General features: G+C 45.1%; 1 protein-coding gene across 2 annotated transcripts in view; it reads left to right on the top strand.

Annotated features, from left to right (window-relative positions):
- The window catches only part of Snf8 (SNF8 subunit of ESCRT-II), a 44,715-nt gene extending 30,138 nt beyond the window's left edge, over positions 1-14,577 (top strand). Inside the window, exons 1-8 of one of the 2 annotated variants that reach the window (XM_087910060.1) lie at positions 3,275-3,431; positions 3,705-3,755; positions 7,173-7,311; positions 9,269-9,373; positions 10,584-10,656; positions 12,228-12,369; positions 13,487-13,561; positions 14,361-14,577. In XM_087910060.1, coding sequence (XP_087766186.1) covers positions 3,378-3,431; positions 3,705-3,755; positions 7,173-7,311; positions 9,269-9,373; positions 10,584-10,656; positions 12,228-12,369; positions 13,487-13,561; positions 14,361-14,498 — 777 coding nt within the window. In that variant the 5' untranslated portion in view covers positions 3,275-3,377 and the 3' untranslated portion in view covers positions 14,499-14,577. Of the gene's footprint in view, positions 1-3,274; positions 3,432-3,704; positions 3,756-7,172; positions 7,312-9,268; positions 9,374-10,583; positions 10,657-12,227; positions 12,370-13,486; positions 13,562-14,360 lie in introns of those variants that run through there. The other variant, XM_087910061.1, reaches the window with a different exon arrangement.
- The last annotated feature ends 902 nt before the right edge of the window (positions 14,578-15,479 follow it).

Genomic DNA, 15,479 nt, shown 5'->3' with positions numbered 1-15,479 from the left:
AGCTTTGATCCTGTTCTGGAACTTGATCTGTAAACCAGGCTGGGATTTAAAGGCATGCGCCGTCACACCCCCAGCCAGAAAAGTCCTTTCTAGGTGTAATGTGGTGAGAAAATGGCATTTAAGCTGAGACTGGGGGACATGCCAGGGAATGAATGGGCTGGAGAGAACATTTAATGGTAAGAATGAGAGAACCAGAGTTTCGTTCCCAGAACCCTCTTCCAGTGGTTCACATGGTCTATAACTCTTGCTCCGGGAGATCCAACATGCCCTTCTGGCCTCAGAGGGTATGAACACTCACCTATGCACAGCCCCCCACAGACACATATACATACTCAGAAATTTAAAAAGTACGTCAATCAATGGGAAGGCAAGAAATGGGGAGAGTACACACAAGAGCTAGGTGACAGTCAGGCCTCAGGCCTCAAAGAGATGGTGCAGGCCTGAAACACAGCTCTTGGGAGGATGAGGCGGGCCATTGCTGCCAGTCTGAGGCAACCTGGACTGCAGTGAGAGGATGATGTAGTGAGACCTTATCTCGACAAAATACAATGTCGGCTGTGGCGGCCTGCTTCTTTAATCCCTGCAGTCTGGAAGCAGAGGCAGGCAGATCTCTTTGAGTTTGAAACCAGTCTGACTTGTATAGTGAGTTCAAGGGCAGCAAGGGCTACACAGTTGAACTTTATCTTAAATTAGAAATTTGGCTTGCAATGGTGGTGCATGCCTTTAATCCCAGCATTTGGAGGGCAGAAGCAGGCAGATCTCTGTGAGTTCAAGTCCGGCCTTGTCCACAACAGCGAGTTACAGAACACAAAGAAACACAAAGTAATCCTGTCTCAAAAAACCAAAATTATATATACTTTACAAATACAATTTGAATTTAATTATTTTGGGGGAGTGGTTGGAGGGTTAGTTCAGCGGTAATGAAGTTGTACTGACTGTTCTTCCAAAAGAGTTGGGGTTCCATTCACAGCATCCACAAGACAGTTCACAACTGTCTAGAATTCCAGCCCCAAGGGAGCTGATGCCCTCTTCTGGCATCTGAGAGCACTGACCACATACAGTATACATACACACAGGCAAAACATACATACATATAAAATTTTAAGACATTTAAGTTTTTAGATTTTTGAAATTATTATTATCATCGTCATCATTACTATTTATCTGTTATTTTCCAAAACAGGGTTTCTCTCGGTAGCCTTTGTTGTTCTGGAACTTGACCAGGCTGATCTTGTACTGAGAGATCTGCTTGCCTCTACATCCAAAATGCTGGGATTAAAAGGGTGTGCCACCATGTCTGGATGACTTCTAAATTTTCATGTATTTTTGGTGATTTTGTTTCTTCCCTTCTAAACTTCTGGAGCTTCTGAAGTCTGTACCATGCATTAAACTTCGTTGCTCAAGTAAAATGTGTTCTTAACCAATGAGCCGTCTCTCCAGATCTAGAAAGGACTTTTTACATTGGCTATATTTTACTGATTCTTCATGATAGAACTTAGTGGAAGGAGAAAACAGACATCACAAAGTTGTCTCTGACTTCCTCACATGTACTGTGGCATGCATGCCCACATACTACTACTACACAGACAATAAAGAAGATGCACTGGAGAGACAAACAGAGGTTAAGAGCACTGGCTGTTCTTCCTGAGGTCATGAGTTAAATTCTCAGCAACCACATGGTGGCTAACAACTGTCTATAATGGGGTGTATTCCCTCCATAGTTGGAATGGCATTCTCTTCTGATGTGTAGACATGCCAGCAGAACATTGTATGCACAGTATATAAACCTTTAAAAAATAAAGTATATTAAAAATTTTAATATCTTTCTTCTTTTTTTGAGACAGGGTTTCTCTGCAGCTTTGGTGCCTGTCCTGAAACCAGCTCTTGTAGACCAGGCTGGCCTCGAACTCATGAGATCCACTTGCCTCTGCCTTCTGAGTGCTTGGAATAAAGGCATGCGCCACCACCTCCTGGTCAAGAATTCAATATCCTAGGGAGAAGTTTGGATCTACATTTGTGGGGTCTTGGATATCTGAAGGGAACGTCAAAGACTCAAAAAGAGTTACATACTTTTTTCTCCCTTTATATAATGTTCTTCCTACAAGCCAGACAATGTAAGACACTCTAGTTTTTAATCGCAGTGAGCTCATCTAAAGCTTCACCAGCTCTTTAACCTAGTAGCAGGTGTTAACTGTGCATGACAAGAAGTCCATGCAGGAAGCCAGTCTGCCACAGGACAGAAAACTTTCTGACTTAATGAAGTTTTCCTGTTGGATTCTTTTGCAGAGATTCTGAGTTGGATTAAGAATGTACAGCTAAACTGGGCAGTGGAGGAACACATCTTTAATCCCAGTACTTGGGAGACAAAGGCAGGTAGCTCTCTGATTCTATCCAGGATTGCCAGGGCTATTAAACAGATAAACCTTGTCTTGAGAAAACAAAAACAACAACAAAAAGAATTGACAGTTAACAGCCCAGCATGGTGGCAAACACCGTTAAGCCCAGCACTCAGGAGGCAATAAGAACCTGTGAGTTTCAGGGCAGCCTGGTCTACATAGTGAGTTCCAGTCAGCCAGCGCTATGTAAAGACTCTGTCTCAACAAACAAACCAAACCCATAACACCAAAACGAATTCACAGCTAATAATTTGAATTTGAGTCAGACAGCCTGACTCATGGTTAAGTCCTAGTCTATGCAATTAAGATAGCAATTTAAGGCAGATTCCCAGATCTCTTGTGAAAAGCAATACCAGCTCACAAATTTGAGATTTTTGAGAAATTACAAAACAAAGCAAGTTGGGTATTGCAAGGCACAAAACTTTCAGAGTGCTGCCGCTTCTTCTAAGAATGTTTTATTATTGGCTTTTGTTCAAGGTGGCACCCTCAGCTGTGCGTGATGGCACATGCATTTAATCCCAACATTCGAAGGTAGGGACAGGAGATCTCTGTAAAATCAAAGCCAGCTTGGCTGACAATGTGTAGGTACAGCCCAGTCAAGGATATATAGTGAGATGCTATTGGGAAAAAATGGCTCCTTCCATGGTCAACACAAGACTTGGTGATGTCCCAGAAGCATGTGTTGCTTTCGTTGGAGCCCCAGAACAGCAGGCACCCACATTCGTGGATGCATAGAGAAATACAACACAGACTAGTGTTCGCGTTTTCGACGTCGTCTGTGCTTCGTGCAACGTGGCCCCAGCAAAAGGAGAGGGAACCACACACCCCGCGCAAGACTCGAGGCAGGAAGTGGACGCGCGACTTCCGGCGCTCGCGGATGACGCAAGGCACCGGGCTTCCGCGTTGGGAGCCGGCAGTGGAATCTGGGACGCCGAGAGCTGGTGTCCCGGCTGCGGGGCGACCCGCCGGCCCTGAGTAGGGATGCACCGGCGCGGGGTGGGAGCTGGCGCTATCGCCAAGAAGAAACTCGCCGAGGTGAGCGGGAAGGAGGGCGGGCCACAGCCTACTCAGTCCGCGAGACACCCAGTTCTCCCCGGGCAGAGTTCACTTTTCCTAAACCGCCTCCGAATAGTTTGTAGGAGACAGGCTTCTCCGGAGCTCCGGAATGAGTGCCCTGGAGTGTCAGGAAGCCGCCGATTAAATCATTATTTAAGACAGATCCTTACCCTTCCATACTAAACCTGTGGCAGCACAACGGGAGCCTTGGCGCTCACTGTCTGAACTCATGCCGGTCCTTTTGTCTGACAGGCCAAGTACAAGGAGCGAGGGACCGTCTTGGCTGAGGACCAGCTGGCCCAGGTGAGTGATTGTCAGGTTCCAGGCAGAAAGGGAGATCGAACAACACTGCTCAGCATAGGTTTGATGGTGTAGATTGTCTAGACTGAACTAAAAATTGGGTGTCACGGAAATCCAGATTTCGTTTTAGGGAGATTCACTAATAATAGCTAAGATTTTTGAGTGATTTGAGTTGTGTATTTTCCCCGTTTTCCCTTTTATTTTACTTGATTATTGCCCTTTCGGTATTTTACTGTTTAAGATGGGGTCTCACCTTGCTGTCTAGGCTGAGCCCCCAGTGTGTGGTTGGTTCCCCAGTCTCAGTCTCCTGAGTAGCGTATGCTACCCACCACTTCCGGACCTCTGTTTTCATTACATATGTGGTTTGTCATGTTCAAGCCTCATTACAATTCCGTGTCAACCTAGATTTAAAAAACAAAAAAATCAGTGGGCTGGAGATGTAGCTCAGAGTTAGAGGGTTTGCCAAACATGCACAAACCCTTGAGTGCCATTCTCAGCACAACAAAAATAGAAACACATTTACCTTAAAAATCAGAATAACTTCTCCCTAAGAATTCTGATATTTATTTGCAAATAGCATTGCAGTGGGACTTTCATTGCAGTAGGAAAACTTAAGCAAGTTGAATCCACGAAGCATGTCTAAAGAAGAGAAACAGAAATTTTTCTAAATCATACTATTACATGAGCTATTTTAAACGATAATCTTTAGTTACAATGATTAATAATTGTGTTGTTCAAGGTTTAACAGTCTGTTGAGCAGGTGCCTTTTTTTGAAATTTTACACTCTTTTTTTTTTTTGAAACACTATCTCTATTTAGTCCTGGCAGTCCCAGAACTCACTTTATAGGCCAGGCTGACCTTTAACTCACAGAGATGATCCGCCTGCCTCTGCCTTCCAAGTGATGGAATTAAAGTCGCTGTTCCTGGCCCTTCCTTTATTTTTTCTAGGGTGTCCCTGTGTATCAGTGGTGTGGAACTAGCTGTGTTGACCATGGCAGGCCTTGAAATCAGATATTCACCTACCTCAGCCTCCCTGCTGCCGGGACTCAAGTAAAGCACCACATTCAAATCTTTTATTTTCATCATCATCATTAGTAGTAGTAGTAGTAGTATTTTGGTGCTCTGTGTCAGACCCAGGGCCTGGGATGTGCTGAGCATGTGTGCCATCACTGAGCTGTTCCTCAGCTCACAGGTTTTAGTTAAATATCTCACAGTACTGGGAATATGCCTGATCTGCTGAACCTGACATTTACTACACTGACCACATACAGGAGAGCGGATGAGTGACAGGTGCAGGGTCCTTCTCTAGCATCCCCCTTTTGTGTGTGAACTCAGAGTGCACTTGGGTATCGTGACTCATGAAGCGGAGGAGGTGACTCAGCTTAAAATGCACCCTTGATCTGATGAAAAATAGACGTAATGTGTCATTTTTGTTTTTGTTTCTCAAGACCGGGTTTCTCTGCAGCCTTTCGAGCCAGTGTTGGAACTAGCTCTTGTAGACCAGAATGGCCTTGAACTCACAGAGATCTGTCTACCTCTGCCTCCTGAGTGCTGGGACTAAAGGCCTCTGCTACCACCGCCCGGCCATTTTAAGTTTTTAAAAAGACTGATTGTTGTGTCTATGTGTGAGCATGCTCGCATGCATACATGCAGGTGCCTGCAGAAGCCTGAAGCATGTCAGGTCCTGCAGGGTGTTTTTGCCATTTGGGAGGCAGAGGTAGGTAAATCTCTGTGAGTTCGAGGGCAGCCTGGTCTACAGAGAGAGTTCTCAGACAGCCAGGGCTACACAGGGAAACCCTGTCTCGTAAAAAGAGAGCTCACTGCTCTTGCCGAGGACCGGTTTTGATTTCCAGAACCCACATGGCAGCTCCCAAGTGCTGGGAATTCCAGTTCCAGGGCATCCAAAACCTTATTATTCAGGCATTTGTCACATGTGGTACACATATATAGATTCAAACATGCACACATAAAATAAATAAATATTAAAAGATAAATAAGACTAGGCGGTGGTGGTTCATGCCTTTAATCCCAGCAGAGATGGGGGTCTCTGTGAATTGGAGACCACCTTGGTCTAAAGAGCAAGTTCCAGCACAGTCTCCAAAGCTCCACAGAGAAACCCTGTCTTGAAAAATCAAAACCAAAAAATAAATAAATAAAGTTTTTATTTCTAGGGAAGATGGCACATAAACATTAACTGAGAGCGGTTATCAAGAGAATAAAGAGATTTGAGGTAGTTTATCAAAAAGATTTATTTATTGTGTATACAGTATTCTACCTGCATGTGTGCCTGCACCCCAGAAGAGGGCACCAGATCTCATAGATGGTTGTGAGCCACCATATATGGTTGCAGGGAGTTGAACTCAGGACGTCTGGAAGAAAGAGTCAGTACTGTTAACCCCTGAACCATCTCTCCAGCCCCAGTTTGTCGTAATTTTTTGTATAAAATGAGGAGATGTTGGACAAGGAGTGATTTCTCTCAGTAGCCTAAAAGGTATCATTTTTAATTAGGAAAAGAGAGAGGTTATGCAGCTCAAATAAAGATCATACAATCCCCGAAGGCTTATCCTTGGCTTTGGGCTGCAGCATGCTCCACCATAGCAATTCTTTATCTGGAGGTACAAGATTTAAAGGGTCAGTAACCAATACAATCCCAATTCTTAGTCTTTATTCTTCCTGCCCAGCCTTTCTTCTAGGGGCTAACCATTTCTGTTTGCAGGAGCATCCTATTCTTTCATTCTTAAGAAAAAAAAAAAAAGATTATTAGATGTACCTTCAGTTGAATGAATTTCTCCAGGAAGAAGAGAAAAAACACATTAGACATGCATGTTACTTCTCAGGACAGGGCTACATGAAAACAAATACAGATTTTAGAGTGGAGGAGACAATATCATCTCCTTTCTGCCTGCAGCACAGCTGTGCAAAGCATCGGTAGGGAGAGCACAGAGCGGAACAGCACTGCACGTGCCCACAATCTCAGGACCTGGCGAGTACAGGCAGGACGATCATCTTCCACTCTCTTCCAGTGAGCTCCAACCCAAATGGGCTCCATGAGACCTTGTCTCAGGAATAGAGAAAGCACGTAATAAATAGTGTAGTGATGGATCTGAAGGAAACTGCTTCCTTTTTTGGTTGCATTTATTTGTGTGTAGTATATGGGCTCTGCCACATTACATGTGAGATGGTCAGGGAGCAATTGAAATGTACAGGAATTGATTCTCTCCTTCCACCATGTATGGACCAGGGATGAAATTCAGATTGTCAGGCTTCATAGCAAGTAAGTACCTTTACCGCCTGAGCCATCTCACCAGCCAGAGACTGGTTATTTTAAACTTTTCTCTACCACCAGGCTGGGGACTTATCTTTAGCCTTGATTACACTTGCATTGCTCTGATCTTCCCCCACCCTTGCTTTTTTTAACAGATGTCAAAACAGTTGGACATGTTTAAGACCAACCTAGAAGAATTTGCTAGCAAGCACAAGCAAGAGATCCGCAAGAACCCTGAATTTCGAGTCCAGTTCCAAGATATGTGTGCTACCATTGGGGTGGATCCTCTGGCCTGTAAGGGACTGTCTGTGGGGCCTGGTGTTCCTGTAAGACCCTTAAGGGAGAGAAGCTCCCATGTTGACCTCACTTCTGTGTGCCTCTCTAGATGCGCCAGCAAGGAAATACAGAGGATGTGTGTTTAGGGTGCTTTTAGAAGGATGGTGTGTGCCCTTCTGATGTGCAGGCTGTAGTCTGTGTGTATCAGCTTTCCTTGGACAATTTGTAGTGCACCTTTTCTCTTTTCCTGACTTTCCTCTTATTAGAAAGAGGAAAGTATTTTAAAGATGTATTTTATTATGCTGAGGTACGTGTGCGTGGGTCTGATGTGCACGTGAGTACAGGTGCCCTCTGGAGCCAGAGACGTCAGAACCCTTTGGAGCTGGAGTTAGAGGCTGTTGTTGTAAGCTGCCTGACTTGGGTGCTGGGAATGGAACTTGGGTCCTCTGGAAGAGTAAGAAATGCTTTGGAACTCACTCTGTAGTGAGTCACTCTGTAGACCAGGCTAGCCTCGAATTTACTGAGATCTGCCTGCCTCTGCCTCCTGATTGCTGGGATTAAAGGCGTGCACCACCACTGCCTGGCTATTTTCTTTTCTCTCTTTTCTTTTGGAGACGGTTTCTGCCTAACTGCCCTGGTCGTCCTGTAATTCACTCCCAAGAGAATAATTTTAATGGCAGCAGTGTAGGCTCAAACTGTCATCCAGTAAAGAGCTATATGAAGGAGAAAGTAGTCTTCGATTCTGTCCTACATAGAGTTCAAGCACCATTGGCTGCTTAAAGTCAAATGGTCCCTGACTCAGGATGCTTCTGCCCACGCTTAGTATTTATTTTTGTTATTGTTAGTCATGTGTATGTATATGTGTATCTGTTTAAATTTATGCTGCGTGTGTGCATGCCTTCAGAGTCCAGAAGAGGTTGGTGGATCCCCTCATCTGAGGTTCCACGTGGTTGTGAACTGCTTGACATGGGTACATGGGTGCTGAGATCTGAACTTGGGTCCTCTGGAAGAGCAGCAAGTGCTTTGGGTTTTTTGTTTGTTTATTTGTTTTGCTTTTGGAGCCTGACCTGGAACTCACTCTGTAGACCAGGCTGACCTCAAACCCACAGAGATCCACCTGCCTCTGCTTCCCGAGTGCTGGGATTAAAGCCTTGTACCACCACTGCCTGGCTGTAAGTGCTCTTAATTTCTGAGGCATCTCCAGTGGCGTGTCCCCCCCACCCTTACTTCCTTTAGAAAATTTTGTTATGTAGCTTCACTGGCCTGGAATTCACTGTGTAGCATTGGCTGGCCTTGTAGCCTAGGCTGGCCTTGAACTCAGCATCTCAGCATCTCATATAGACTAGGTTGGCTTCAAACTAGCTATATCTTGTAGCTTTCAGATGTTGGATTACAGTTGTGTGCTACTATAGCTCCCTCGAATGCATTTTCAGTTCACAGTGAGGGGGTTTTACTAGGACATGATCAGGAGCTTCTGTGAGGTGGGTTAGGGGGTGCAGGTCAAAAGACAACTTTGGCTGTTGTTTCTCAGGGCCTGGAAATCACATAGTAGCTAGGCTAACTAGCAAGTGAGTCTCAGGAATGTGCTTGTCTGCTTAGCCCTTGGGTCACAGGCACATTCTACATGCCTGGCTTTTTTAACTTGGGCTCTAGGATCAAACTCAAGTCCTCACTTTACCAACTGAGTTATTCTGCTCCTCTCCCATTCCCACTTTGAGACAGGAGCTCATGTAGCCCAGGCTGGGCTCAAACTTGCTGTGAACCTCTTGGTCCTCCTGCCTCCTGCTTCAGAACGCTGGGCCTTCAGGTGTGCACTCTGCATGGATGTCCCTGACCTAGAAGCTCTTCAGTAGTAAGCAAGGCAGGACTTAGGGTTAGGAAGGAAGACTTCGCACAGGCTAGAAGCTTTAATCTAGTGTTAAAATAAGGGATAAAAATGAATAATACAGCTTTTATTTTTAATTATTGTTTTCAGCTGGAAAAGGGTTTTGGTCTGAGATGCTGGGCGTTGGCGACTTCTATTATGAGCTGGGTGTCCAGATTATTGAAGTGTGCCTGGCCCTAAAACATCGGAATGGAGGTAAGGGTGGTTGGGTCTTGTGGACTGGGCTCTTCTGATTTTCTTTTCTAAAATCCAGTAGCCTGAAGGCCTGCAAGGTCTTGAGACATCTCTTAGCTGTTTCATGTTATCCAATCTCTGGCTGGTCTACACAGCCAAGGTTAAATAATAGGGAGGTAGGAGGTTGGCCCTGCCCTTTGTGTACTCTGGTCTGGGCCATGACGATCTCACTGTGACTGCAGGTAGACCTGTAGGCCCGACCTGCCTTTCTGAAGTCTGTACACATCATCCTTGAGGTGATGCCTGCTAAGCCTTTGAGTTACCAGATAACCTTAAAATGAGTCATCGATGATCAGTGAGCTGACTCAGCATGCAGTATGTTTGCTGCGCAAGCCTGATTTCAAGAATTCAATCCCTGCATTCTACATAAAGGTGGAAGAAGCAAACTGAGTCCACAGCATTGCTTTCTGACCTCCATACGCACATCATTGCATATATATCACACACATAATAAAGACACAAAGTATAGTAAATCAAAATTTAAAAAGAACTTTAAAAATCTTGCTGCCTAATAAGTGACACACCTGTAATTTCATTGGAAAAGTCTCAGGAAGAATTACAAGTTGGAGGCCTTCCTGGGTTATGTAGAAGGTAAGACTACCTGGATTACATAGTGACCCTATCTCAATAAAACAGAACAAAGCCAGGTGTGCACTCAGGAGGAAGAGGCAGATAGGTTTCTGTGAAATCCAGCTGAACCAGGGCTGGTTAGTGAGAGACATTGTCTTAAAAAAAAAAAATTCACAGTCACTGTGAGTTGTTGGAGGCCAACTGTGTCTTCATAGTTGGAGGCCCATCTGGGCTACCAGGCAGAGACTTTTTTCAAACCAAACAACAATCAAATCGGCCATCTGGTGGTGCCATCTTTTTGTTGTTTGAGACAAGGTCTGCCTGACTACCTCGCCCAGGCCAGCCTGGAACTCATGGTCTACCTTTGTCTCCTGAGTGAGGGAATCCTGGGGGAAGCCACCGTGTTCATCTGTTGCCTTCCTTTTCAGATTTTCCTGGGCCTTCCCTATGGAAACAGGGTCCCTGTTCTCGCTTTTATGGTCTGGCCTGTTACTTTAGGAGAGGTTGGCGAACTAGAGTGACATTTGTTGTTTGAGGTTGATTGGAGAGGGTCCATATATCTGAAGTGGTGTTTTCATTTTCTTTCTTCCCTCTCCAACAGGTCTGATAACTCTAGAGGAGCTACATCAGCAGGTGTTGAAAGGAAGGGGCAAGTTTGCTCAGGACGTCAGCCAGTAGGTCCTGCTTCCAATCCCTTGGGGTATTACAGAGTTTTTTTAAGAAAGGGTTTTTATGTAGCCTAGGCTGTCCTGGAATCTTACTGTGGAGCCCAGAGTGGCCTTGAACTCATGATCTCCTACCTACCTACACATGTTTTCCTTACATTTTATGTGTATGGTTTGTTTTTATTGTTTTTTTTTTTTTGCCTGTTTGTGTCTATATTCTGTATACTATGTGTGTACAGTGCCCAAGGAGGCTATAAGGTGGTTTCAGATTCCCTAGAGTTGGAGTCAGAGATGCTTGCGTGCTGGGACTTGAACCCAGGTTCTCTGGAAGAACAGCTCTTAACTGTGGAACCGTCTCTCCAGCCCCACCACCTCCTGAGTGTTGGGATTACAGGAATGCAGCACACTGGGCTAGAAAGAACACTTTAAAGATCACACAACACTCTCCTCCTAGTCCTCTGGTATTGAGGCTAACTTTAGAGCCATTCGCCATCTTCTGTATGATAAAAATATCTTCCTTTTTTTCTGCTTTTGGTATTGTGGATCAAACCCAGGTCCTTATGCTAGGCAAGGTCTCTATTACTTGAACTATATACCTTGCTTCATAAAACCTTTTTCTTTTCTTATGTGTGGTGGGTTTTTTTTTTTTTTTGTTTTTTGTTTTATTTTTGAGGCAGGGTCTCTCTGTGTAGCCTGGGACACACTATGTAGACCAGGTTGGTCTCAAACTCAGAGAACTGTACATGCTACTGCCTTAGTAGTATTGAGGTTAAAGATGTGTGCCTGGTATACATTAAACTTTTTTTTTCTACCCGAGCCAAGGTTTCTCTGTGTTGTCCTGGATGTCCTGAAACTTGCTCAGTAGATCTGGCTGGCCTCAAACTCAAAGACTCACAGAGATCCACCAGCCTCTTCCTCCTTAGTGCTGGGATTAAAGGCGTATGTCACCACCACCCAGCTATGTTAAATTTTTTAATGGGTTGAGATTATTTGGTGTCAAGGAGACTAATACAGGCACCTAAACAGGCTGGGGACCAAGTTGAGGGTCAGGTGATGAGGCATAAATTGACCTAGATAATCCAGCTGTGTGAACCCAACTAAGAAAAGATAAATAATGACTGCTTTCGATGTAGCTCCCAAGAGACCTGCCTCAAATAACAGTGAAGACCAGGAATATTGAAAAAGAAAGCAGAGGCAGGAGGCAATTAGCCATGCCCTTTGCACATCAGTTTTTTCAGAAGAGGGTGAGCTAGTGTATTCAAAGAGATTTGAGTCTGTTCCTCGGGGCTCAGAAGGGCCTTCAAACCACTGATGTCCTTTCTCTGGCAAGGGACATGAACCTCCTTGTGTCCTGTGTATGATCTGCACATGTTCTGGGAGTTTTCTTTTTCTCTTCATGAGTTTCCAACTACAATCAGAAAATGTGGCAGTAATCAGGTGCTGCCGTTTAAAATGGACAAGCATTCTCATTTGCTGTAGTTCACAGTACAGCCTGTTGGCTCTTTGGTCAGTTTCCCTTACACATCTGAGTGTCAGGCCTGATCTGCCAAGGGTCTTGAAGCTGCTCTTCCTCACTCCAGAGACGACCTGATCAGGGCCATCAAGAAGCTGAAAGCGCTGGGCACTGGCTTTGGCATCATCCCCGTGGGCGGCACTTACCTCATTCAGTCTGTTCCAGCTGAGCTCAATATGGATCACACCGTTGTGCTGCAGCTGGCAGAGGTAGGGTGTGCCTTAGAAAGCACTGAGGGGCATCCTGGGCTGGAGTCAGGAGTAGTGTGCGCCTGTCCATTGCTCAGGTCTTTGGTGGAGACTGTCTTGTGCTCATTCAGCAGACATTGAGAACTACAGTGCAAAGCACCTATCTAGGCTGCAGGACAGAGAGGCTGGTACAGTCTCTGCCCTGAGCTCAGTCTAATCAGGCAGACAGTCGTGCAGACAAGTTGGAGCAGACAGACCCTCTGATGTCTCAAATGCTTGTAGATTCCTCACAAATTTAAAACTTTGCTGGCCCCCCAACTCAGTTCCTCAGCATGCCTGAAGCATAACCATCCCCCATCATCCTCATCTCCATGACGTAGGAAAGATGTATTCATTTTTTAAAATTTATTTTTATTTTATGTGCATTGGTGTTTTGCCATGTATATTGGGTCCCCTGGAACTGGAATTACAGGTGTAAGCTGCCGTGTGGGTGCTGGGAATTGAACCTAGGTCCATCTGGAATAACAACCAGTGTTCTTAATTACTGAGCCATCTCTCCAGCCCTGAAGTGTTCATTTTTTTTTTATATTTATGGTTTGTTTAGCTTTATTTTATGTGCATAGGTGTGAAGGTATCAGATCCTCTGCAACTGGATCTTCAGACAGTTGTGAGCTGCCATGTGGGTGCTGGGAATTGAACTTGGGTCCTCTGGAAAAGCAGTCAGTGCTCTTAACCACTGAGCCATCTCTCTAGTCCCTGAAGTGTTCATTTTTAACTCTTAATATAAAACATAATGAGCAAGGGGCTTTCAATGTTGGAGGATGGGTAGGGTGAGGTTGCGCAGGAGCTTCATATTTAAATATTTAGATGAAATTTATGATTATCTGTGTTCCTTCTTGGTTAGTCATCTGAAATCTTCTCTTGGCATACTCTGGAGTTCTCTATGACGGTGTAACTTGGGATCTTAGTGCCTTGGACCCGTCTTTCTCCATCTTATCTCCTGAAAGTCACCTCTCTCTGCTGGCAACTTTCCCATTCTTTGTGTACTCAGGCTTGTTACAGCCTACTTCTCTGCAGGTGCTAGGCCCCAGGAAATGAGCACTCTAACTGATTCAGTTTCTATCCCTCCTTCCTTCAGAAAAATGGGTACGTGACTGTCAGTGAAATCAAAGCCAGTCTCAAGTGGGAGACGGAGCGAGCGCGGCACGTGTTGGTATGTGACAGGAGATGGCCCTAGGGTCAAGAGCAGCTTTGCTTTGTTTCCTCTTACCTTGAAGCCTGCTACTTTAGCACTAGCAGGAAGCCCAGCATCTCTGTGGTAGCACTGAGAAGCTGGCCTCTTACCTTGATATGCAAACTTGCTGCCAAGGGACCAATGAAACCCACTACCTTTCCTGGACACATGAAACCTGGAGCTGTTGGTCAGTCAGGACAGTGATATAGTGGAAATAATAGCACAGAGCAAGAATTGGTAACCATTGAAGGTAATTATCTGTAATTACAAAATTTATATTATATGACGGATAATTTTGTATATACAGACTCGTACTAGTGAAACCTAGGCTAGAATACCTTTTCCATATCCCAGCAATTGTCTGCCCTTCTATCTATAAAATGGAGAGAACATAAAATATGTGCCTAACAATACCGGACATAGCTTATTTTAGGAACCTTGTCTCTTATAGTTCAAGTGTGATCCCTCTCGTTTGCTCCCTGCATATTATCATCAAGCCATCCACAAACCTTTGCTCTGGGGAGCTGGAGAGACAGCACACAGCACATGCTGCTGGAGCCCTGCCTTCTCCCATCTTTTATCACACTGCAGCTTCACCTTTCTGCAGCTGTTAAAATACTTGGTGCCATTTTTGTTTCCACATCTTGGCCAAAGTGAAACATTGTTCCCATTTAGGTGTGTGAACAATGAAGGGATATGCTAAAGTAGGTGAGGGGGCTGCTTAGCTCTCCAGAGGTACCCATAATCCTTCTCAAATCAGCCCTCTTCTTCTCTCCAGGAACACCTGCTGAAGGAAGGCCTAGCCTGGCTGGACCTGCAGGCTCCAGGGGAGGCCCACTACTGGCTGCCAGCTCTCTTCACAGATCTCTACTCCCAGGAGATCTCAGCTGAGGAGGCCAGAGAAGCCTTCCCTTGACTGAGTGGAGAGGACAACCGCAGCAGGCCAGAAGGGGACACCTGTGAATAAACCTGGACAATTTTGTTTATAAAAAAAATTCATCCCAAGTTTTTCTTTGCCTTCCACCCCCCACAGTATTTATCATTTATCCAGTAAGATAACCTGAGTAACAGCACACAAAAGGACACCAACAAACTCACAGCGCCGGGCCAAGAAGCAGTGCCTCGTGTCTGGCCTTAATATAGCTCAAACTACTACTCCACCAATGCAAACTTCCTCATTCCTTTCTAGCCCTGTGGACCTAGGCTCTCACAGTAAGTCACTGTGACTTAGCTCAGTGTCTTCTGTTTGAGACCAGACTGAAGGATCTGAAGTCCGTAGAGGAAAGCAGGCAGTGCAGTTTGTGGGTGCAGTTAATGCTGCATTTTGTTCAAATTCCTCACCAGCTCCTATAGACTCAAGGTGGGGAATTGCTAGTCCCTACCTGACACTTGTTTGTCACTGCCCATTCAGCCTTTAAGCACCCTCCAGTAAGCAGGTATGATTCATGGGGTAGTGAATGCCAGAGGTCGCAAAGCTAATGTCTGGCTCTACTAGCCTCAGAGCCCACTTTCCCCATCACTGTCCTCATGGCACAGGCTGGATGGGCATAATATGCACTGGGTATTTCCTACACTCATGACCAAGAGGAAAAGCTTGCCTCAGAAAGCAAGCGAATGAGGTGGCAATGGAGGCTCAGATTCATAGCCTAGTATTTATAAAGTGCTTGATCAACACCTAGACACTGAAATACAGTGGATTCTCCACTGAGACATCTTTCAGCTGCCACAGTCTGGGCAGCTTCAAACTGTCCTCATAGGACATACTCAGTCAGTCAGTCATGAAAGCTACTTTTGAATCCATTGGACACAGCACACAGAGCCTCTCCACTTCCAAATCTAAAACTAGACACAAATACTCCTTCCCACAGAAACCCTAGTCCTCAGCATCTAGAAACTG

The sequence above is a fragment of the Myodes glareolus genome, chromosome 9 (assembly GCF_982192425.1).
Source record: "Myodes glareolus chromosome 9, mMyoGla1.1, whole genome shotgun sequence".
Classification (NCBI taxonomy): domain Eukaryota; kingdom Metazoa; phylum Chordata; class Mammalia; order Rodentia; family Cricetidae; genus Myodes; species Myodes glareolus.
Note: the sequence above shows the minus strand (reverse complement) of the source record. Positions and strands in the feature narration are given on the sequence as shown.